Raw genomic sequence first — 25,135 nt, forward strand, 5'->3', positions numbered from 1 at the left:
AACTCAATACTCCTGAATATATGATTAAGATATAATCAAATATTGCAATCGTCTATACTGCTTTATAATTCACAGTCATGAATTGTATATGAAGACACGCACGACTGCAAGACAACTTATTGTTTACTTCGATTCGACATACTCTAATCATTATACAATTCCAATGTGAAACTGACATGAACACGATTTAATGTGAACTTTCTATTACGATTTTGTGTTATCTGGGAAGGGCCAAACAGTATGCTGCGTTAACGCGTCCGTCAGCGTTAATCAGGCAGTTTTCCCATTGGTTTACTGGCAAATTGACGCTGATGGATGCGCTGACGCCCGACAGTAATACGAGTAAGGAGATCCAACGACGCATTCAAGCTGGAAATCGAGCCTACTTTTCCCTTCGCAAGACGTTTCCAGGTTGAAGCCGACTTGCGTGTCTCGAGACGCGCAACGAATTGGCGACGAGTAGCCCAGGACCGTGTACAATGGAGAGGATTTCTTGATACGGCAAGGGCCACCCCGGCTCTCGGCTGAATAAGGATGCGTTGACGCAGCATTCTGTGGTCCTTAACAGCCGTTTGTGAAGTCTGTCGATAAAGAAGCGTCAAGTCTTAGAAAGACATTTTAATCCAAGGCTTTGCTTTGGTTTGGACATAAAAAGAAAAGAACGAAAAAAAGAGGAAAATAAAAGAACAGAAATCGATGAAGAAATTGAGAAAAAGAATGAGAACAAACTGGACAGAAAAGGAGAAAAATGAAACAAAAAACAGGATAGAAAAGGAGGAAAAGAGTCAAAAAATTGAGAAACGAAATAAGAAAAAGCAAAATGGAGAGAAAAAATGAAAATGGAAGGCAAACGGGATAAAAAACAGAACAAAAAAGGAGCAATAGCAGGGACAGAATAGACTAAAACAAAAAACCTGTAAGGTTAGGTAAGGTGACTGTATGAATAAGGCCCTTTGAGAGAAGTCAGGTGAGTCAGGTGACTGTGAGAATAGGACCCAAACAAAAGGAAAATCAGAGGAAGTGGTGAAAAACGGGACAGGAAAAAAAGAGAAAGAGAAAACAGCGGAAAATGCGGAAAACGGAAAAACGAGACAAATAGAGGAAAAAAGGTTAAAGAGAAAAGATGGGACGAAATGGGAAAGTAAGACAGAAAATGAACAGAGTGGAAAAACGGGATTGGAAAAGAAAAAAATAGAACAGAAAAATAGATAAAAACGCGTGAGAGAGTAAAATGAAATATGTCAATCAATTTCAATCAGTTTCAATTTCAAACTTCGTGACACAAATTAGTCCAAATTCAAGTCTAATTAAATATTCTATGTCAATTCAAATGTCCAGTCCCATTTCAAAACTAATTTGTAGTCCACTTCTAAGTCAAATTCTTGATTTTAATCCAACTTCACCCGAAACTTCGGAGTTTTTAACCAAATCGGCGGGCCGGTAGTCCCGTGATGAGTTAAGTAATAGATTCGCGATCCTATATGACTGCTCGATTTTCCAATCCAACACATTCTTCTGAAAGTTTGGGTGCCTCATCCTTTGTATACGTCTGGACACGCTAGTGGTTTCGGATATACCAAAAAAGGGGCAAGTTTAATATTCAACTGTTATTTATTAAATACACCTTTTAATGTATCACTTACTTCAAATCTATAAATGTAATCAGTTCGAAACGTGTAGAATTAAAAATAAATGACCAGAATGTACAGCAAACTTCCGTTACCGCTACAACGCGGAACAAAAACCGTTAGAATCTAAGCGGGATTTTGCAAACTAAACGCTCTTGAGATATAAAACGAACTGAATTTTTGGAATAGATGAGTGGCTAAGCTAAAATTAATTTGTAAGTCAGTTTTTCGAGCTCAACGCTAAACGATGGTTTCGCGATTAAATTAGTCGACCTCCTCCATGTGCGAAGCATCTTCCGAATCGTCCACTAGCGGTGGGGCATCACCGCCGGCAGCTGGAGCAGACTCTTCCGTGCTCATCGTCGTATCGTCCTCGTCGATACCGAGACCCAATTTGATCATGCGGTAAATGCGGGAGGCGTGTACTCCGGGCTCGTCCAGGGAGAAACCAGACGAAAGTAGGGCAGTTTCGAACAGAAGGATAACCAGATCCTTGACGGCCTTGTCGTTCTTATCGGCCTCAGCCCGCTGCCGAAGGGTTTCAATGATCGAATGATCCGGGTTGATTTCCAGGTGTTTCTTACCGGCCATGTAGCCCATGGCAGATGAATCACGCAGAGCCTGGGCCTTCATGATACGTTCCATGTTGGCAGACCAACCGTACTGGGACGTGACGATACAGCAGGGCGAGTCAACTAGACGGTTCGAAACGACCACTTTCTCGACTTTGCTGTCCAGAACCGACTTCATGACCTTGCATAGGTTTTCGAACTTAGCCTTATCTTCTTCACGCTTTTTCTTTTCGGCTTCATCCTCCGGCAGCTCAAGTCCTTCCTTGGTAACACAGACCAGCTGTTTGCCTTGGTATTCCTTCAGCTGCTGGATGACATATTCATCGATGGCTTCGGTCATGTAAAGTACTTCAAAGCCACGTTTCTTAACTCGTTCTACGAAAGCAGAGTTCTTGACCTGTTCAATGCTTTCACCAGTGATGAAGTAAATGTGCTTCTGGTTCTCCTTCATGCGTCCGACGTAATCAGCTAATGAACAATATTCATCGCCTGAGGCGGATGTGTTGAATCGAAGCAAGTCAGCCAACTTCTGACGATTCTGGCTATCCTCGTGAACTCCCAACTTGAGATTCTTGCTGAACTGATCATAGAACTTCTTGTAGGTTTCCTTATCCTCGGACAGCTCTTCGAACAGCTCCAAGCATTTCTTCACCAGATTCTTGCGGATGACCTTAAGAATTTTATTCTGCTGCAACATTTCACGAGAGATGTTCAGTGGAAGATCTTCCGAATCGACAACACCCTTAATGAAGTTCAGGTAGTCCGGAATCAATTCCTCGCAGTTGTCCATAATGAAGACACGACGGACGTACAACTTAATGTTGTTCTTCTTCTTCTTATTCTCGAAAAGGTCGAACGGCATGCGACGAGGCACGAAGAGCAGCGCACGGAAGTCCAATTGACCTTCAACCGAGAAATGCTTCACGGCCAAATGGTCTTCCCAATCGTTAGTCAGCGATTTGTAGAACTCTCCGTACTCTTCCTGTGAGATGTCGTCAGCATTGCGAGTCCAAATTGGTTTCGTCTTATTCAATTCCTCGTCCTCGGTGTACTTAACCTTTACGGTCTTCTTTTTCTTGTCCTTCTTGTCTTCATCATCCTCGACGTCTTCAATCTTTGGTTCGTCGTCTTTCTTTTCCTCTTCTTTTTTGTCTTCCTTCTCCTCTTCAGCTTCATCATCGCTGACTTCCTTCTCGCGTTCCTTTTCGACCAATAGCTTAATCGGATAGCCAATGAACTGCGAGTGCTTGTTCACGATGGTTTTGATTTTGCTTTCCTCAAGGTACTCCAGTTGGTCTTCCTTGATGTGCAACACAATCTTGGTACCGCGTCCCAGTGGCTCACCGGCGTCAGTACGAACAGTAAACGAACCTCCAGCCGACGATTCCCACACGTACTGCTCATCATCGTTGCTCTTGGAAGTGACGACGACCTTGTCGGCAACCAGATAAGCAGAATAGAAACCCACACCGAACTGACCGATCATGCTGATATCAGCACCGGCTTGCAGAGCCTCCATGAAAGCCTTCGTACCGGACTTGGCGATCGTACCGAGATTGTTGACCAGGTCAGCTTTCGTCATACCGATACCGGTATCAATCAGAGTCAACGTGCCGGCTTCCTTGTTCGGGATGATCTTAATGAACAGCTCTTTACCGCTGTCCAGTTTTGAGGGATCCGTTAACGATTCATAGCGGATCTTGTCCAGGGCATCGGACGAATTGGAGATCAACTCACGCAGGAAGATTTCCTTGTTCGAGTAGAACGTGTTGATGATCAGCGACATCAGCTGAGCGATCTCAGCCTGGAACGCAAAAGTTTCAACCTCGGCTTCCGGCATCTGAAAATCGACAGAGGATACGCTTGATAAGTAAACGTCGATAATGAATTTGCAACGAGTTGTTTGATAAATTATGATTTCGTTAGTCGATAAGGGTGACGACCACAAACTATAAATGCATCGCGCCACGCTCAGTGGTAAGGTAATGAATGATAATACCGTTCTAGCACCATATTCGAAACAGTGCCTAATTTATGACAGTGGCAGATTTTTCTTAAATATTGACAAAATTCTAGCTACCTATTTAAACCATTTTAATCATATGAAATCATCAGATGTAGTGATTAAATTGTTTAAATAACTAAAATTTTGTCAATGTCAATTTTGCATTTGTCTAGAATTAGGCACTGTTTTGAATATGGTGCTTACATGGTATATAGTAATTACCACGTTTTTTATTTCTGAATCAATTTAATTTGGTAATTTGTAGTATGTTGTAGCATACATTAAATGGTGTATTAATCCTTATGAAAAATGAATAAAAAATCAGAAACGCTGCCACCAAAATGGCATTTTCTTTAATTTCTTTAAGATTTCGGGAAAAAGAGAAATTAAAATATGAAGTCACGTGATTTCATGAAGTACACTTAGCTAACCTTTACGGTGAAATTAGTCGTCAAAAAATCGAGTTTCAAGAATACCAAAAACGTCCAATTCGTTCATCCGTTCATAAAGTTATTAAATAAAGCAGAAAATCAATAATAGGTAAAAGAAATTGATGAAACATGAAACAAATACGTCACCTATTATGTTTACTGATAAAATATGTGGTTTATTTGTATTTTAAATGCAATTAAAAACCCACAAAAATCATTACATTTTTTATGAAAAAACATTTTTGCATTACCTATGTATTTTTAAAATTACTAAAGTAGGTACAAAAATTATTCAATAACACAAAAATATTTAAGAACACAAAAGTCGGTTTGCAAAACAATCAGGAAAATTCCAGAATTCGATGTGTTTTAAATGACCTAGTTACTATTTTTTCGAAATGATGATTAAACAATTTTCCAAGAACAAAGAAAAACATACCTTGAGTGATGTTATGTTTTTCACAGGAAAAGAAACTGGCACTTATTCACTGTTATTTCCACCAAAAAAAACTTTTACAACAAACTCACTATTAGATTATAGCTCACTTATTGATCGATAGTTTTTTAATCAGAGGGATTTCCCTTTAAATGCTTGCTTATTGGCTGTTTAGCACTCACTTTTTGATTCGATAGCTTTCAAACGACTGATGCTGTCAGCGGCTACTGCAGCTAGTTTTTATCAAAACACCGCTGAATGCTAGAACTTTCTTTGCCGGCAAACACCCAAGCAGGCAGGCATGCAGCAGTACATTCGCGAACAAATCAACCCTTCGCATTCGCACTGCTTAGCGCCGCGACGGTTCCGAAATCCGAACTGTGCGCATGTAAGAGAACGAAAACGGAAACAGATAGACAGAACGGTCGCGAATTTTCTAGACGCTTCGAGAGATTTCCCGAAGCAAACGAACCGGTTCGCTCGAAGCCGAACAAACGCTCGCCCGTTATGCTCTTTCTCGCGTTGTCCTGGTTTGCTTCGTGTTCGTGTATAGAGTCGTTCGGGTAATTTTCGTTTGTGTTTACATCGTATCGCTATCGCGTACGCGTTCATTTGCATTACCGCTACCGCGTGCAGGCTTGAGTACAGGTAAAATATGCTGCGTGCGCGTGTGTGTGTTTGCGACGGTGTATAAGGAGAAGAAGGAATTTACCTCCAGATCGAATCAGCAATTTCGACGAAATACAAAACGCTTAGGTAGGCGCTCAATGCTATTTCATTCGTCTTATTTTTAAATATGTTTTTTTCGATAACACGAAAGGCTAATCGAATCGGGGTTTTCACATTCCAAACATTGTACTTTAGACAAATATTAGCAAGCCTCTACGGCTCCTTGAAGATGATCGTTAAAAAAACTTAAAAAGCGGCCCATAGATTGGCGGTCAGGGCTAATCCGAAATGAAAATTTACAAAATGACATAAAAGGCATAGAAGTATATTAAATAATCTCCCGTTTGACCCTTCCTTTTTCCAAAAATCAGTTTTTGGTAGATAAATTTCACTTCAAACTTTTCTGAAATATGCAATTTTTTTTATATCTAACAATGAATGGGTCCAACAGTGGATAATTTTATAAGCTTTGCTTCTTTAAGTAAGGTCGAATCAAGTCGAAAAAACTTTGAAGGTCTGTGCTACGGACACGGACTATACTGTATTATCAACAAATAACTTGAAATATCATTTTTATCAATTTGCATATCACTTGCATCAACTGCTTGTTTTCAAAGTACACAGGTCCACTAATTAAACCGGAGCATACTGCAGATCACAAACGGTATTTGTTAACTGTCTTGAGGAAAACATAAACAAATTAGTCATTGGACGCACAACTTTTGGTTAAACAAAAATAACAAGAAAATTGATTCTCATTTATCAATTTCTTCGGAAATAGCTGAAACCATCTTTCATTATTATGCTAGTTAAAAGATCATCAATTAGCTAATGTCCTCTGCAGCTTAGAAGAAGATTTCTGGACACTTTGCTTTTTGATTACTTTCATTGGTTGATTCGTTAACTTTTGACACTGATTGATATTTATGCTTATTTCAATAGTAAATTCGACCAATTTCTATTATATTTGCTATATTAATCAATGGTTAGACAAATATCTGATCGATTTATGCAAGTATCTCTAAAATCAATAAAACGTGGCTATTATAAACGTGCAAAACGTAGCCACTTTTCATTACATGTTTTTTTTGTTTTGATTATAGTCACTTTAACAGGTTACGTAATTCGTGACTTCTGCGGGGTTGGGATTTTAACCCGGGTCCTCAGCGTGAGAGGCGAGAATGCTAACCACTACGCCGTGATAGGCCCCTTCCTTCATTACATGTTCATTTCTCGTACTTCTAGAATGCTCCTCAATAGAGAAAACAAAAACGTAGTTTTATGGTAAAAAACCGAGGGAATGACATCAAACGACTCCTTAAGCTGCATTTCTCCGATATCAGATTGGTTAAATGTTGTAAAGAGCAAAGCTTATAACATAAATTCACTCTGAACGATCACCAAAAATCGATCATACTGTTTCGTCAGAGTAGATCAAGTGTACGGTCGTGCCGACTGGAGTGAAACACGCTTTTGAAAAAAAATAGTTGCATCAACTATCTACAAAACTAATTGAACGCTCCCAACACAATCGAGATCTAGTACGAGTTAGTTCAAACCAAACCTTAGCGATAAGTACATTCGCTTTCGTTAAAGTCGCAGAATAAAGTTTTTCAGTTCAGAGAGGTGTAGTTTTCAGTTAAAGAGTCAAAGTGCTCTTTTTACAAGACTGTCCGAACGAATCTGATCCTTCGGGCAGTCAGCAGTAATAGAAAATATTCTCAGTGATCTGCGGATTTTTTTAGTATACAACATACAACAAACATACTACATACAACAAACAAAACTTTTCTGGTATAAACCTTTTTTATTTCTTCTTTTTTTATCTTACATTCAATAAAAGCAAAACTTTGGTTCCGATTACGGAATTTGACTTTCTGTTTTTGCTCAGGCTGTAGAGATTACAGCACTAGCAGAGCTAGTGCTAGTACCTGATTGATTTTTACAGCGGGTCGCTGTCGAGATTCGAACTTACAATGGCGCTTGGTGATGTGACTAGTGTCGCACCTCGAGGCCAACTGAGAGATTTACATACGATCACACTCCATTTTTCTCGTGTAAGGCACGTCGGAAAAGGGCCTTTCTAACTTTGGCTGGTAGTTTTACTATTTGACTCTTACTAATTGAAGTATTTTCCTTAGTACATTCAGACGATCCATCCAAGGTTCTGAAATACTTTCGCAGCATTTCATGGCTAGGTTCGACAGTCTGGCTCATATCAAGGTGTGTCGGTTGGCTGGATGAACTAGTTATGGTGCACGGTTTACCACTAAAATTTCCCGATTTCAAGTATCTTATATTAATTGTATCCGACTTCTCGTCATCATCGCTCTCATCCTCCAACATGTGCAATAGTTGAAGTTCTTCATACTCATCTAACGCGCTGAATATTTCGTGTATTTCTTCGCCGTTTGATGAATAGATCTCGCATAGGCCCTTAACAAAATCGTGCGAAATCGATTTCTGAAAATAAAATATTGACAATAAAAAATTAGCTGTGTTTTTTCTAGTAACAAGCTTAAGTAGCTACAAACTGAGTGATGTCAAGTCGGAATTCTGAACTTACCTCTGAGCAAGTTGTGTCATCTTGAAGTACTGCAATGTGCTCCCCTGATTGATCGTCAAACGCTTCGATTTCCATATCTGAATCATAGCAACACGTTTCAGCGTCACAGTTATCTCCAGCAAAATCTTTAATCTCTTCTTCAATATACATATCCGACATGCAATCAACGTCAATTGAACTACACGGACTATCATTGAGTTTATCTATTTGTTGCCGTTTCGCGGGCGGTGAAATCGAACTTGGCGATTGATTATTATGACCGCGCTTAGGCGATTTAATTCGTGAGTTCATCCTAATATTGCTGTAGAATATTGAATTCAGGTTTAGAGTTGAAAGAATCACAGTTCGTAAAAGGTGGGGTATGTACTGAAAATAAATTCTTACAATGCTTCTTTATATTGACACGAACCTGTTTATATATTTACCCGATTGTAGGTAATCATCTACCATTTTCGGTAACCAATAAAATATTTCAATTCTTTCGATTCTATTTGAAACAATATAGGGGAAGGGCGGTAAAGACGGACACTTGTCATATTTCATAAACAATAATTTTTTGAAGCAAATCAGTGATAGGAAATGTTTCTATAGACTAAATGAACACTTTTGAATTAAACTGCCGATTTTAACCAGCGCAGCTGTCAAATTTATAAGCAAAACAAAGAAAAAATTTTGTGTGAAGAAAATAGCTGGTAAATCGTTGAATAACAACATATTCATGCTAAACCGACGACATTGCGTTAGTTTGATCCTTCACTGAATATTCATTGTAGGCCTGGTGAATTTTTGAATATTCAGTAAAAAGTTATTGAAGTTTGAAAAATGGTATCCAAGTCGGGAAAGACGGACACCCAACGGTAGGGAAAGACGGACACAGATTTTGAACCTAGGGTAAGTCGCTTAGAACATTGTTGCTGGCTCCATTTAGGAAATAGCTAACCTCATTGATCACAATTGCGGTACATTCATTTCACAGTTCATGGCACACTGTGGCCCACCTTTTTGACATTAAAATTTTGAAATGTTAGAAATTGGCAGCCCTGCCAATGTTTGTTATTGTCAAAACGATCAAAACAGCCTGGCTGGGCGCAGGCGAGTTTGACAGGTTTCACACGATCAGCACCTCAGCGGCACAGTAAGGCACAGACTGAACAAAATTTCTATGAATGAGGTGCACGGAATGTTCTCAGCGACTTACCCTTGTGCCAAATAGAAGATTTTTTGACGTAGGATTACGTATTTGTAGTAAAAAATAATATTTTTTGAAACGATGGTTCTACAATTGATGAAGGGACGGTAGGGGAAAGAAATAAAAAAATTTTGGTGAAAGAGGGGAAGAGCGGAAGGGAAAGGAGGGGGGTACGCTTGACAAGTAGTCATTTTGACTTCTACCTTTTGTGTAATGCTGGAAGATGCATGAGTCGAACCAAGCTTTAATGTGAGATTATAACCGGATTCGAACCCGCAACACCCGCCAGGGCATGTGGTTCGCTGGTACTTGTACCTTTGAACCATAGAGGCGCTGGTGCTGGACCAAAGGAGACTGCAAAATCCACTTATCAAGATAGCGTCGCGTTTGGTTGGGTTATCGACACATATTGTGCCTCTTCCTTCATCTATTGCAGATTACCACCGAGCGAGAAGTTTAAATCTCACTGGTTTTTACCAGGGGTGTGAAATTGTCAAAATTTTGCGGACTAAACAACCATGGACGGCAACAACTTGGAACCAGCCAGTATACCGAAAATAACAGCTAATATTAGTTGAATTGTAGTTAACAGGCTGTGTTTAACTGCTTTCTAATTAGTTCCAGTAGTCTTAAAATGAATAAACCTTTAAGAGGCACCAGAACCAAAAGTACCAAAACCAATGAGTGGGACATGGACAATGTATGTAGTTTGACAGCCACACCACCCCGCTGGTTTTTACTGGCAGAACGGAAAAAAAAATTCATTTCTTTTTCCTACCGTCCCTTCATCAATTGTAGAACCATCGTTTCAAAAAATATTAATATGTATGTATGACCGCATTTCAAGGTCAAGACTAAAAACTTGAGATTAGTCTATGTAAAAAATAAGACAGGGTAGCGCTTTGTGGAGATAAAAATAAGACTGTAACTTTGGAATGAGAGATTTTAATCACCAATAGTTTCTACGTAAAACTACGTTTTACCTTAGGAGGTTTAATTCAGGTCAGCGACACGAAATTGTGAGATTGCGAACGCTAATAGTTATTTTGTGCATGATAACGTTAACAGTTTTATATGATTTATACGTCGTGACGACAGTTTTGTACGCTTTCTATTTCGTTCACGTCGATACCAGAAAAAAGTGACAAGCGTGCAATCTGTTCCATCTGGAGTCGTTTGTTTCACTGATGGAATTTAGATCAAGGTGATGTCCTTAAAGTAAACGGCATTGTCAAAAGTACACAATCTCCTCTTTTTTTGGCCGATTTCATTGAGATGCTATTAAAATTTGATCAAAACTGTTGTCTTGTTTGAAAGCCTAGGTGGCAGAATGTAACAATTTGTGTCTTTTACAGCAAAAGTCATTACGGAACAGTTCTATACCAGAATGAATTGTGGACGTTTTGTTTGCTTGCTTTGCTGCGTTTGCTCGCACTAGTCAGATGCCGGCGTTTTGACGTAGGACTACGTCTCACGGCAAGTTTTGAGATAGGGTGTCATTCCAAAAAATCGAAAAATGCGAGCGTCACGAAAAATGAAAGGTTTTGAGAGCTAATAGCTCAGCGGTTTTCCGATCGATTTTCCATATTCTTACACCAATTGATCGGAAAATCTTCTAAGAATTGACCCAAATGAAGAAAAGTATGGATTCTTGATGTTGAACTATTGAAAAATTGAAAATAATGAACCTATGTTTTACCAGAATTCTCGTTTCGTGATTGGTTGGAAGATCCTTTACGATGATCTAAACCTATACCAATTTGATATCTGTGCTTGGGAAGTAAGCCAAAACAAGTAACAAAGTTTCCTCATTTCAACAAGATTTCTTACCACCGCGGTTAAACCACAGAGAACAGACATCCATTCACGAACAAATTTTTTTGGGAATTGTTGGATAAAATTTCAAATTAAAATCACCTAATATGCTAGCGTCACCACCACTATAGTTTCCCAACTAAATGATTCTTTTGATTTGCACACTGACAACCTTTGGCTCCTCTGGCGCTAGTTTATATGGACTATAAGCGTTATGCTAGCGCCAGAAGCTAGCTGTTGTGAGTTTAGTGTAGAATTTTATGCGCCTTCAGCGACATCATCACTATAGTTTCCCAACTAATTTGACATAAGTTTTATCCAAGTGGGGACCTTTTGCTTGAATGTCTGTTCTCTGTGGTTAAACCTAGACCATTTTGATGTCCTTGCTTGGGAAGTACGCCAGAAAGAGTTGCAAAGCCCCTCGTGCCAACAGATTTCTTACGAACGCGATTAAACCTAGTCCAATTTGATGTCTGTGTTAGGGAAGTGTGCCAGAAAATATGACACCAGTTCGTTGTCCCAACAGATCGCAATTCTTTACTGCGAGACGATTAAACCTAGGCGAATTTGATATCTGTGTTGGAAAAATGAGCTACAGCTGTAGTGTACGGTTATAATACGACTCTGTATGAATACGCATGCTTGCCGTTTCATTAGAAGTGTAGTGAAAAGATGTGCTGTTGATAAAATAGGATTGAATTGGTAAAATCCCTTCAACGTGGGGAACCATAGGTAATAAAAACAATCTTTAATTTCAGTAAGGTAGCAGGAAAGCAATAGTTTGTGTTCTTGATTTTGTTAAATTGTTTTCAAATGCACAATCTTTTGAGAATGGAACGTATGCAATGTTACTACTGTGATAAATGTTACATACAACGCATGTAGCATGTATATATGTTGCATACAGCATGTATACATGAAGAATCGAATGATTACAAGCATGAATACATGCTACTATCACTACAAAGAGACTTACGTAGTCCTGCGTCACCTAGATATGCGGTCGTGTTTTGTACACAACCCCTCTGATTTTTTTTTCTTTTCTAGTGAAGAATTTGTGAACGAAAAATTATGTTCTTATCCCTGAAATTTTTCAAAACTATTTGTTTTTCTTGTTTTTTCAGTGGTAAATATTCGATGATAGCATTTTTTCTTATTCCCGAAGAAGTGACGACGGGTTACGCCATTCTAAAGATTCGATTTGCTGCACTTTTATTCACCAACTTGATGCTTTAGCAAAAAACCAATTGTAATTTCAATTTCATATACCTACCGCAGGCAGAAAGCTTCTGAATTAAAAAAAATTAAAATCAAATTTCACATGATGCCTGATTCAGGCATCACGAAACATTTTAGCATGAAATCAGCAATCCAAGCAGAAGTTTTACGAGCAGCAGGATAGGTAGAAATCGTCTGTACCGTTACATTCTCTAGTACATATTTGTAGAAGGGTAGCAGTTCCCTTCAATTAAAACAAATATTAAAAATTTTACCTATTTATTTAAAACGATATTTATTTATTAGCACATGAAACAAACATTCGACCTTCACGCCTAAATCCTCCAGGAATAGCACACACACACACCAATACACCATTGTGAACTGTGTTCATTCTATCCCCTCTCTCCCCTTATTTTACGTTCGTTGCTTTTGTTTGTGTGCTTGTTCGAATCGGTTCAACAGAGCGGTACAAGAGACGAAACTCACTCAACAAACCGTTTTATTCTTCACTTTTCTCTAGCCGGTTGTGCGCGGAAGTTGATTTCGTTGATAGGAAAGCGACATCGATTTAAGAAAATTCGGGAAAATTCTAGAGTACTAGTTAAAGTGTAATTAGGAAGTTCTACCGTTTTTCTTGATCTAGAAATTTGGTTTTAGCATAAACAATAAAGGTGAGTACGGTAATTTTGTAATATGACTCATGCCAATGAGTAATGATGGCGTTACATGTGGAAAAATGTGCAAACCACGTTTATCGGTTCATAATGAATTAAAATATGAAATTAGAGCTTCTATCGCAAACTAAACGATTGATTTCGATTTTCAGATGCCGGAAGCCGAGGTTGAAACTTTTGCCTTTCAGGCTGAGATTGCTCAGCTGATGTCGCTGATCATTAACACGTTCTACTCGAACAAGGAAATCTTCCTGCGTGAGTTGATCTCCAACTCGTCCGATGCCCTGGACAAGATCCGCTATGAATCGTTAACGGATCCCTCAAAACTGGACAGCGGTAAGGAGCTGTTCATTAAGATCATCCCGAACAAGGAAGCCGGCACGTTGACTCTGATTGATACCGGTATCGGTATGACGAAAGCTGACCTGGTCAACAATCTCGGTACGATCGCCAAGTCCGGTACGAAGGCTTTCATGGAGGCCCTGCAAGCCGGTGCTGATATCAGTATGATCGGTCAGTTCGGTGTGGGTTTCTATTCTGCTTATTTGGTTGCCGATAAGGTTGTCGTCACTTCAAAGAGCAACGATGATGAGCAGTACGTGTGGGAATCGTCGGCTGGAGGTTCGTTCACCGTCCGTACCGACGCCGGAGAGCCAATGGGACGCGGTACCAAGATTGTGTTGCACATCAAGGAAGACCAACTGGAGTACCTTGAGGAAAGCAAAATCAAAACCATTGTGAACAAGCACTCGCAGTTCATTGGCTATCCGATCAAGCTGTTGGTCGAAAAGGAACGCGAGAAGGAAGTCAGCGATGATGAAGCCGAAGAGGAGAAGGAAGACAAAAAGGAAGAGGAAAAGAAGGATGACGAACCAAAGATTGAGGATGTCGAGGATGATGAAGACAAGAAGGACAAGAAAAAGAAGACCGTAAAGGTTAAGTACACCGAGGACGAGGAACTGAATAAGACGAAACCGATTTGGACTCGCAATGCTGACGACATCTCACAGGAAGAGTACGGAGAGTTCTACAAATCGCTGACTAACGATTGGGAAGACCATTTGGCCGTGAAGCATTTCTCGGTTGAAGGTCAACTGGACTTCCGTGCGCTGCTCTTCGTGCCTCGTCGTATGCCGTTCGATCTGTTTGAAAACAAGAAGAAGAAGAACAACATTAAGTTGTACGTCCGTCGTGTCTTCATTATGGACAACTGCGAGGAATTGATTCCGGACTACCTGAACTTCATTAAGGGTGTCGTCGATTCGGAAGATCTGCCGCTGAACATCTCTCGTGAAATGTTGCAGCAGAACAAAATCCTTAAGGTCATCCGCAAGAATCTGGTCAAGAAATGCTTGGAACTGTTCGAAGAGCTGTCGGAAGATAAGGAAACTTACAAGAAGTTCTACGATCAGTTCAGTAAGAATCTGAAGCTGGGAGTCCACGAGGATAGCCAGAATCGTCAGAAGCTGGCTGACTTGCTTCGATTCAACACATCCGCCTCCGGCGATGAATATTGTTCGTTAACTGATTACGTTGGACGTATGAAGGAGAGCCAGAAGCATATTTATTACATTACCGGAGAAAGCATCGACCAAGTTAAGAACTCTGCTTTCGTGGAGCGAGTTAAGAAACGTGGCTTTGAAGTCATCTACATGACAGAGGCTATCGATGAGTATGTCATCCAGCAGTTGAAGGAGTACCAAGGAAAGCAGCTGGTATCTGTAACCAAGGAAGGCCTGGAATTGCCAGAGGATGAAGACGAGAAGAAGAAACGTGAAGAAGATAAGGCTAAGTTCGAAAACCTGTGCAAGGTCATGAAGTCGGTTCTGGACAGCAAAGTCGAGAAGGTGGTTGTTTCGAACCGTCTAGTTGACTCACCCTGCTGTATCGTTACTTCCCAGTATGGTTGGTCTGCCAACATGGAACGTATCATGAAGGCCCAGGCTCTTCGTGACTCATCCGCTATGGGCTACATGGCCGGCAAGAAGCATATGGAAATTAACCCCGACCATTCGATCATCGAAACGCTCCGGCAGCGGGCTGAGGCCGACAAGAACGACAAGGCTGTCAAAGATTTGGTTATCCTACTCTTCGAGACTGCTCTGCTTTCGTCCGGCTTCTCGCTAGATGAACCCGGAGTACATGCCTCGCGCATTTACCGTATGGTTAAGTTGGGTCTAGGAATCGATGACGATGAAGTGAGCACTGTAGAGGAAACTGCTGCTGCTGGTGCCGGCGGTGATGCACCACCGCTAGTGGACGATAGCGAGGATGCTTCCCACATGGAGGAGGTTGATTAAGGGACGAGCGTTCGTGCATAAGGCTGCTAGTTTTTTTTTCTTTCCTGGCCTTCGCGCCGTGTTTTAACGGTGGTTTATACTTTAAAGAAAACGCTTTTAGATATTTCTGAGCCGGTGGCTCATTTCATTTAACAAAGACAGTACCTTTAAGCTTGGTTGTACTGGGTTATACTTACACTTATGTTCAAAACATGCATAATTTTTGCAAGCAGTACTTGAAATAGAGAAAATCGTCATAAAAATGCATACGTGTATAATTAAAAGACTAATATCACATTCATAGCATTCTACCAAGGTCGTCACAGTCTTGATAAAATTAAAGTTTTCACCCTCATTTAATTCCACCAAATCAAGTTTTACTAGATTCAAATCAGTGGCTCGTTTGGTTGCTGGCATATTTGGTTAAGCCAACTTTGCTGAATAAAATATCGAATCATCACGTGTATTATAATTTCGTCGATCAAGTTAGCATTGCTAGCAATCCAGAATGAAAAGTACGTTTCGTAACTCTAAAATATTCAATAATAGACGGACATGACAAACAATTGAACGTAAATATTCACACAGCTGTAATAATCTTTGGTTCGGTTGGATTACTATAAAAGCAACCCACTGTAAGAAAAAGGGCCACAATCAGCATCCGGAACAGATGTAAAATGGAGTTCCAGCTTAAACTGGTAATCATCGCCTGCACGCTACTGTCTGTAGTAAAGGCGCTAAGCAATAGTGGAAACCAAACAAATTGCTACAATGACGAGCGAAGTCATCGTTCACATTACGCATCGAAAACAGCCTACGAAGTGATGCGGCCTCACTTCGGAAATCGAGAGCTCAGCCATCGAGGTAGTTTTCAAGTAGAAGGTTTAGATTATCTACGAAAATCCGTACCTTTTTATTTGTAGGCTGCAAACCTCAAAAGATTTGGCTGCTTAGTCGACACGGAACACGGCTACCCGGAAAAAAGGATATCAGAGTTATGTCTAGTGAACTGAGTGGCGTAAAGTATCATTCCTTTTTCACCCTTAAATATTATAATTTATTTATTTTTCTATTCCGGGTTAGCTACGGGATTCAATTCTGGAAAATATAGAGCTTTCCAAAGTTGATTCACACACGATATGCCCATCCTATTTGAAACGATTGGAAACTTGGCAATGGAATAGTAGCATAACTCTTGATCGCGAATCATATCTAACGGAGCAAGGATGGAACGATCTCAAGTCACTGGCCAAACGGATGAAGAAACGTTTTCCTAAAATTTTCTCCAAGCGATATTCTCAAGCAAATTATCTGGTTAGTTTTAATGCTGGTAAATCTAGATTAGGTAGTTCATCACTAACGAAAGTTACCCCGCTCTAGTTCCGGCATACAAACACCCAACGCACGGAAGCCAGTTTCAAAGCATTCATTGAGGGCCTATTCGGCCCAGATGCTGACGGTTCCATTAAGGCAGAATGTGAACCAAATGAAGACACACTTCTGAAACCGTACGACTCGTGTCCGGCGTACCAGCATAACGAGAACCGAATCAAGAAAACCGACTCGGAGTTGAATAGGTTTCTTCGATCACGCGTGTATTTGCAAACCGTGTCAGACATTTCCACTCAGCTTGGTTTTGCCTCCAATCTGAGCTCCAGCCAGATCGAAGCCATGTGGGATGCCTGTCGGTACGAGCAAGCATGGCAGCCACGACAATCGAGTCCTTGGTGCGGTGTATTCAACAGAAGGCAGGTTGAAGTGTTGGAATACAAGGAAGACCTCAAGTACTACTATCAGAACAGTTACGGATATGCGAAAAGTGCTGATTTGGCTTGCTTCACTGTGGCGGATATGATACGGAATTTTGAACCTAAAAACGATCCTAGGGTTGTAGCTTATTTTACCCATGAATCGGAGATTCAAATTTTCTTGACTGCTTTGGGAGCACTCAAAGATAGAACTCCATTGAAAGCAAACAATTTTAGGTCAATGGGCAAACGTCAATTCAAATCCAGCATTTGGACACCATTTGCTGCTAACGTGATCGCTGTAAAGTACGACTGCCGAGAACATGGAGACTCTTCGGTAAAAATTGGATTCTTTCTTAATGAACAACCTTTAAGGTTGGATTGGTGTCGTGGCCGGCTATGCAGTTGGCATAAGGTTGTGCAACGTTACAAGCGGTCCATTAACGGAGACTGCTCTGTGTTGTATTGCCGTTGAGAAATAAAAAAGAAATTTCATAACTGGAGAAAATGTTTTCAACCGGACGGTGTTTAGCAAAAGGCGTTTCCCTCAACTCATAGCTCCTAAAGGCAGTGCGCTGTGAGCACACAGCTAATATCAGTGGAACAAGCGTTCGATACGTTCTTATGCAACCAAACTGTTTCCTGGATAGTCCATTGGGTTCGAATCCTGTTTTAATCGGCTTGAATGATAACCCGGTTTTAACTCGCGAATCTGAAGGCAAGATGACCCTATTAATATTTTTTTGAAACGGTGGTTCTACAAAAGGTAGGAGTCACAACGACTACTTGTTAAGCGTAGCTACCAATGACCCCCCTCCCTCTCACCTTCCCGCTCTTTACCCTCCATACAAAAAAAATTCATTACTTTCCCCTATCGTCCCTCCATCAATTGTAGAACCACCGTTTCAAAAAAAAAAATATTAATGCCTGATCGCATGTCAAGGTCAAAGACTAAAAACACAAATTTGGTCTATTTCATAGGAACGGAGCCTTTCTCCGAAAACCCGCTCTGAGAATCGCGAACCCTACCAGATACGCCACTATCTCAATAAAGGCGTTTTGCAGTCTCCTTTTGTCCAACAACTCTGCGGTTCAAAGGTACATGGGTACCATCGAGCCACATACCCTGGCGGGTGTTGTGGGTTCAAATCCGGTTATAATCTCAGATTATAACTTGCCTCGACCCATGCACCTTCCAGCATTGGACAAAAGGTAGGAGTCACAACGACTACTAGTTAAGCGTAGCCACCCATTGGTCTAAAATGACCCTGCTATTATCTATTTCACTATTTACCACTACTTTTTCTCAAATACTATTAACAAACGTTCTCAAACGGTCGGCTAGAAAGAATCGGCTATTATACAACCAGTAAGTTACCGAGAATTGCGCGCGCATGCTGAGTGTTGAAAGAGGCCCTACCTGTCATTTGTAGCTGCATCCAGAGTCTATATGTTAATGTAAAGTCGGGCAAAGAGAAATCGGTCATACGGGTTTTTAATGATGTTTGATGTTTTACTATCAAAACTAGCCACCAGGGCAAATGCAGCGTGACTTCATGAAACTCAAAAGGCTAGTTTGCTTAGTATATTAAATAGAACGACGTATTCAAAGTAATTAACATACCCAATGTACAAACATTGTGTTGAAATAATGGTATGCAAAGTAACCTTGCCAACCTTGCGTAAGACTTCCCCGCGTGCAATTCGGCCAACCTTGGTGGACCCCTGAGTTACGAAACCTGAGAAACAGAATACGAAAAGATAGTAAACGCTCTTTTAGGCTACGGTCTGAGGAGCACAAGTGGGTACTTCGCGATATGGAAGAGCTCTCAAGTAATCCAGTCGGCTGAACACAGTATTCCATGACCCATGAGTAGATATTGCGCAACGAGGTGAACGCAAATCGGGATCCGTCGACTTTTTCGATCTTCTGCGACTTTTTCGTTCTTCTGCGTCCATAATTTTGGCTGGTCTCATACTTCCAGTTGTTACGCATCTTAGGATATGATAAACAGTCAGAGCCGCAACATATTCGCTTTTTAAATGTTGTACCGTATACTTTTTGCCGAGATTTCTGATGCTTACCGAAAGCATAAACAAAACAAAAAATATCGACAAAAAGGGGAGAGAGAACTCTAAGACATACATACTCCCATTTCTCTCAGAGCTCGTTTGTTGTTGAGTATAGGGGCCACGAAAAAATTCCAAAATTTCAATTGCCACCCGTTAGCTAAATCAGGCCAGAATTTAACGTTGCCCTTACGTTTACGTTTACGAATGAATGGCCAAACCCGTTTCTTTAAGCATTCTTCCATAGTATATAAACTTGATGTCATTGTTGAGGAAATGTTCCTTGCCAGATGATGGCTTTCTTTGCGAATTTATCATCAAACACGGAATTACACTTGCCTGACACAGCCACAGTAAAATTTTTGACAGGGAAGCTGCTTGAAATTTCACTTCAGGTTTCGTCGTCCATTAAAATACATCGTTGAATTTCGTCAAAACTTGCTCGTACAAACGCACGCTTCTTAGCTACTAAATTCTGCTACAAGTGTCGATTCGGATGTTTCCTGGCTCTGGAAGACTTGTAGCCTATACCCATTCAGCTTTAGGTCTCTAGTTACTGTTTTCCTAAAAGTCTAATGATTCCAGTTCCTACCACAAGGGGCATGCCGAGGACGCACGGTGACTGAAGTTCCTGATCGCAGGTCGCTCGGCTTTCTCATTTATATATTCCGTTTTTTCTTTGGTTTTCTTAGTGACAATTGACAGCGCAATTTATGCAAAAATTTTCAACGCCTTTCTGTTAAAAGTCCACGCATTTTGTAAAAACACTGATGGAAAAATATACCACAGCACAGGTGCTCATAGATGAAAGTAAACCACTGGACGCACCTGCTAAAAAATATAAAAATAAACGATTGCGAAATCGCAGCGGTTTTTTACTGCATCCATACTTTCTGGGACTGTCTTTATGAACCACAGGCTGCAGGTACTACTTAGAAAGATTCCCATTCTACACCTGGCGAAAGTTGGAAGACTACGATGGGCCGGTGATGTCGCAAGGATGCCGGACGATTGTGCAGTGCAATCTGTACTGTTCAATTCAAGAGACAGCTAACGTGCTAGATGGCTCAACCAGGTTGAAGTCGAAATGTCGAGACGCTCAACGAATTGGCAACGAGTAGCGCACGACCGTATACAGTGTAGAGGAATTAATTCAACTCAAAAAATTCTTGATGTAGCTTGAGCCACGCGACGCCGTTTCTATCACGGAGTGAAGTAGTTAGATATCGTGAGGCACTTCGTGTACGGCGGATATAGCAGATCCGGCATTTACAACGTCCTCTCCCGAGACAAGCGCATCGAACGGAACCCTGGGATGACATTGCGCATCTCATTTCGAGTGATTTTGGTTCGTTTCGACCACGTTAAACAAATGGGCGTCTCGAACCAAAATCACTCGAAACGAGATGCGCAATGTCACCCCTGGTGCTTCCAACGGTACTGCGCGATCGTAAAGTGCTGCAGAAGCTGAAGACCGAAAGCAAGGTGGCCTCATCTTTCCGCGTTCCGTTCCGGTACTGGTGAAGAAAAACCTTCAAAATGGACATTTTATGCGGATGCGTCCGTCGAATCCGGCCGTGTTTTAGCAGCAGGTAATCATCCAGAAGAAGCAGCTTAAGGCACGGTGGAAAACATCTTTCCGTCGAGGCACCACGTCATGGTCATAATGAATGACGAGACCTACTTGCGCTGGACGGCAACGAAGGGCAGGAAACCGGTTAGTTCATATTCCCCACCGAGGGGGTAAGTGATGACATCAAATAGATCTTCCACGTTAAGCTCCCGATGAAGGTCCTTCTGTGGCTGACGAGGCTCGCCTATGAGACTCGCGGTGAACGCAGAGATATACAGTATGAAATGCCTGCCGGAAGTTGCCGCCTTTATCAGAAAGTATCACGCGAAGAAGGATATATGGTCTTTTAGCCGGATTTGTTCACGGCCTCTCATGCCAAGAGATAACTGGAGCAGAGGGACCAGCTAAGATAAACGTTGCACCGAAGACCGCCAGAACGGATAAGCAGCTGATCGCCAAGGCCACGAAAGAACTGAAAACCCCAAGTAACAATTCGAAGTTTTATTACGTTCCTCTAGTGGTTTTCATGACCAAATTCATAAAACCGCCAATAAAACTTTGAGCTCCACCAGAACTTTCTGATGACCACTATAAAACTGCCTGTCGACCAAATGGCCCACTCTTTAGAAGGTTTTTATAACCTCGTTATGAATCAGGTTGTAAACTCAACTATTCGTATTACGCTCTGCTAAAAGTAGCCATAAAACCGATTAGGCTTTCGCTACTTGACAGCCACCGCCATAATTTAATAAAGGTTTTCGCTTCGGTAAAAAGCTAAATCAGTTCGTCAACTTGAGCATACATCCGTGAGTAGATTAACTTTTCTGCTCACTGCCAGATCATCCTGATCGATTTGGTTTATATCGACCATAATAAAATATAGAATAGTTAATGAATTTCGAGCAATCTTCGTTGGTATGCAGCATATGCGTAATTAATTTTATCGTGCATATTGATATGATAGGTGGACAAAATAAACGCGCCACTGAAATTTTGCAATTTTCAAAAACTGGTTAGACTAATCTCAGGTTTTTAGTCTTGACCTTGAAATGCGGTTATACATATATATTAATATTTTTTGAAACGATGGTTCTACAATTGATGAAGGGACGGTAGGGGAAAGAAACGAAAATTTTTTTGGTGAAGGAGGGGAAGAGCGGAAAGGAAAGGAGGGGGGGATATTGGTAGCTACGCTTGACAAGCAGTCATTTTGACCCCTACCTTTTGTCCAAAGCTGGAAGGTGCATGGGTCGAACCAAGCTATAATCTGAGATTATAACCGGATTCGAACCCCGTTAGCGGAGTCCTTCGTCGGCGAGTACCAAGCTGATTTCCGTGAGGGTCGCTCCACTACGGATCAAATGTTTACCCTGCGTCAGTTACTAGACACGTTCCGGGAGTACAACTTGCAGACACACCATTTGTTTGTGGACTTTAAAGCGGCGTACGATTCAGTTAAACGAAATGAGCTGTGGCAGATAATGCTAGAACATGGTCTTCTGACGAAACTAGTTACGCTGATTCGTGCGACGCTGGACGGATCCAAATCAGGAGTTAAAGCGGGTGAGACCGCAGCTGGTTTCGTGACGTTGGATGGATTGAAGCAAGGGAATGCACTCTCTAACCTGCTATTCAACATTACCTTGGAAGGTGCATTACGAAGGGCAAACGTGGAAAGGAATGGAACTATCATCACGAAATCTCGCATGCTTCTTGGTTTTGCGGTTGACGTCGATATCATCGGAAGCGGCGAGATTGGGGCTTACCATTAACACCGCCAAAACGAAGTACATGGTCGCTGGTAGGGAACGTGGGAGCCAAGTGGTGTTGGTGCCGAGGTGGAGTTAGATGGGGAACGATATGAAGTAGTGGAGGAATTTATATACCTTGGTACACTCGTAACATGTGACAACGATGTAAGCCGCGAAGTCAAACGACGAGTTGCAGCCGCGGATCGGGCTTTCTACGGATTACGTAGCCAGCTGAAGTCCCGTAGTTTGCAAATTCGCACAAAACTGGCGCTCTACAGAACACTAATACTCCCGGTGGCCCTTTACGGACACGAATCATGGAGGCTAAAGGAAGTTGATCGACGAGTGCTTGGGGTTTTTGAGCGTAAAATTCTGCGATCTATACTTGGTGGCAAAATGGAAAATGGAGTGTGGCGCGGACGCATGAATTACGAGCTGTACCAAGTATACAAATATGCTGATATAGTGAAGGTAGTGCAATGTGGCAGGCTTCGGTGGGCTGGGCATGTGGCCAGAATGCCCGACGAAAGAGTAGCCAAAACTATTTGTAGCAGAGAACCAGGAAAAGGCCGTAGACTCCGAGGCAGACCCCGCACCCGGTGAGTGTATGCTGTCGAAGACGATGTACGTTCAGCTGGTGTTCGTGGGGATTGGAGCTATCGTTCAGGACCATGATTTTAAAACTTTATGTACCTTTTCCTCAGAAACTACACAACGTATTAGAACAAACTTTTTTTTATTTTGTTGATAGTAGCTTGGCAAAGGCTTTTATAACTTTTCAGTTTCGTAAACAAAACACAGCTTGAGAAAAACGAAAAAGAAGAAAAATAGATACCTGAAAAAATAAAATTTAGTCTTCTTTTTCGTTTTTCTCAAGCTGTGTTTTGTTTACGAAACTGAAAAGTTATAAAAGCCTTTGTCAAGCTACTACCAACAAAATAAAAAAAAAGTTTGTTCCAATACGTTGTGTAGTTTCTGAGAAAAAGGAACATAAAGTTTGAAAATCGTGGTTTCTCAGGAGAGGCGTTTTATTCCGTCGAAGTTGTTCCACGCCGCACTGGAATGCTCATGTGTATGATCGTTTTTCGGCCACTTCCCGTGGCCGGATCATTGCAAATTTAGTATCGAAATAAGCGGAAAAGACTTCAAAATCAAAATCTGAAATAAAAAAATAATGATATTTTCAAAATTTTTAGTCCTTTATGTCCCCTTAAAAGTCGCCTCGATTCTACATTCTGATCGGGCCTGTTCCGAACAGAGACGTCCTGATCGACGTGTGTTATAGTATACGTTGTATTCTGATCAAAGCGCAATTTCTGATCGGATCCGCCTCCGATCGGTATGTAGAATAGAGGCGACATTGAGACGCGTAGCCCATGATTGAGTACAATAGAGCCAAGTTTATTAGTTTATTAGTAAAAAGCGTTGTAATCCGGTTATAGTATTGCATGCGATGTAATTATTTCTCTGGGGCGGTATATGCGGGATGAAATTCCTTATTGTTCCGTGTTAAGCGAGGCCGAGCTAAGATGTTGAATCTTCTAAGATCCAAGGACAGTCGATCCGGCACGTCAAAATATTTCATATGAACGCAGTTCTAATGACGTCCCGATTACGTTTGCGGAATGTCCAGGTCGATTAATCTGCAGCGTTGTTCGTAGGTGGTAGGTGGGTAACCGAAGCGCGTCATTTCATGGTAACAAACATGGTTCAAATCTTCCACATGATTGTGAGGAACGTGCTGCTCGAGCCAAAGATGCTGATACCTGAACGTTCAGATGGCAAAGCGAATGAATCTCCGCTGCACCGCTTCGATTCAGCTGATCCCGTTTTGGTAATACGGACTCCATACGGGTATTCGAGATTGGATCGAACAGCGATTTCTTGCAATAGATATCGTTGGCGATACGCATAATGAATCCCAGGTTCCTGCAAGCCTTGCCGACAACGAACCAGACATGCTGTTTGAATATCAATTTAGAGTCGAGCAGTACCCCAAGATCATTGACAGAACGTACACGACGTTGTTATTGCACTAACCAGCAAACGTCGTTGACTTGACTTGAGCTTGAGGTCGTTGCAACAAATAAGGAAAACAAAAAAAAAACAGCCCCAGACGGCTGCCTTGTGGAATTCTGTACGACGGACACAACAGATGCAATTTATATTAATGGACTTTGAGCGCTCGGGCATGAATACATAGTGCTGATCGGCGATGACTGTTGGATGAACGAAGAGATTGACACATTGATAACGAACTCAAAGAGTTTCGATAAAGCACATAAAGCAGAAATAAATCTGTAGTTGCGGATGTAAGCGGATTTCCAAGCAGAGGGAAATATACATGAGCTTAATACTTGGTTATACCTGAGTTTGATAACTAGATATACTTGAAGTTCTTGATACAGCACGCGCTACCCTGGCTCGCTGAACTGCTAGAAGAGGACCTTATGGAAGATACTTTTAAATCAATTTTTGTTCATTGTTTTAACAGATATCAATTTGGTC

At 41.2% G+C, this 25,135-nt stretch overlaps 3 protein-coding genes across 3 annotated transcripts; 2 read left to right on the forward strand and 1 right to left on the reverse strand.

Moving 5' to 3' along the window:
* Window positions 1–1,598: 1,598 nt before the first annotated feature.
* LOC128738010 (heat shock protein 83-like) lies at window positions 1,599–5,268 on the reverse strand. The gene is made up of 2 exons (XM_053832809.1): window positions 5,076–5,268; window positions 1,599–4,040 (listed from the first exon to the last, which is right to left on the reverse strand). Exon 2 carries the CDS (start codon window positions 4,038–4,040, stop codon window positions 1,893–1,895), a length of 2,148 nt encoding a protein of 715 aa, XP_053688784.1. The 5' UTR covers window positions 5,076–5,268; the 3' UTR covers window positions 1,599–1,892.
* A 7,801-nt stretch (window positions 5,269–13,069) lies between these two features.
* On the forward strand, window positions 13,070–15,742 carry LOC128737061 (heat shock protein 83). The gene is made up of 2 exons (XM_053831612.1): window positions 13,070–13,203; window positions 13,359–15,742. Exon 2 carries the CDS (start codon window positions 13,359–13,361, stop codon window positions 15,504–15,506), a length of 2,148 nt encoding a protein of 715 aa, XP_053687587.1. The 5' UTR covers window positions 13,070–13,203; the 3' UTR covers window positions 15,507–15,742.
* A 394-nt stretch (window positions 15,743–16,136) lies between these two features.
* On the forward strand, window positions 16,137–17,763 carry LOC128737062 (multiple inositol polyphosphate phosphatase 1-like). Its single transcript, XM_053831613.1, has 4 exons — window positions 16,137–16,349; window positions 16,409–16,503; window positions 16,569–16,799; window positions 16,866–17,763. Exons 1-4 carry the CDS (start codon window positions 16,163–16,165, stop codon window positions 17,706–17,708), a joined length of 1,356 nt encoding a protein of 451 aa, XP_053687588.1. The 5' UTR covers window positions 16,137–16,162; the 3' UTR covers window positions 17,709–17,763.
* Window positions 17,764–25,135: the final 7,372 nt, after the last annotated feature.

This window comes from Sabethes cyaneus, chromosome 2 (assembly GCF_943734655.1).
Source record: "Sabethes cyaneus chromosome 2, idSabCyanKW18_F2, whole genome shotgun sequence".
In the NCBI taxonomy this organism is placed as follows: domain Eukaryota; kingdom Metazoa; phylum Arthropoda; class Insecta; order Diptera; family Culicidae; genus Sabethes; species Sabethes cyaneus.

What these genes read in the sequence shown, in the direction of transcription:
- LOC128738010 (XM_053832809.1), bottom strand. Translation starts at nt 4,040, where the DNA reads ATGCCGGAAGCCGAGGTTGAAACTTTTGCGTTCCAGGCTGAGATCGCT.
- LOC128737061 (XM_053831612.1), top strand. Translation starts at nt 13,359, where the DNA reads ATGCCGGAAGCCGAGGTTGAAACTTTTGCCTTTCAGGCTGAGATTGCT.
- LOC128737062 (XM_053831613.1), top strand. Translation starts at nt 16,163, where the DNA reads ATGGAGTTCCAGCTTAAACTGGTAATCATCGCCTGCACGCTACTGTCT. An exon ending in TCGAGAGCTCAGCCATCGAG is followed by an intron (nt 16,350 to 16,408) that starts GTAGTTTTCAAG and finishes TTTTATTTGTAG; the next exon opens with GCTGCAAACCTCAAAAGATT. An exon ending in TGTCTAGTGAACTGAGTGGC is followed by an intron (nt 16,504 to 16,568) that starts GTAAAGTATCAT and finishes ATTCCGGGTTAG; the next exon opens with CTACGGGATTCAATTCTGGA.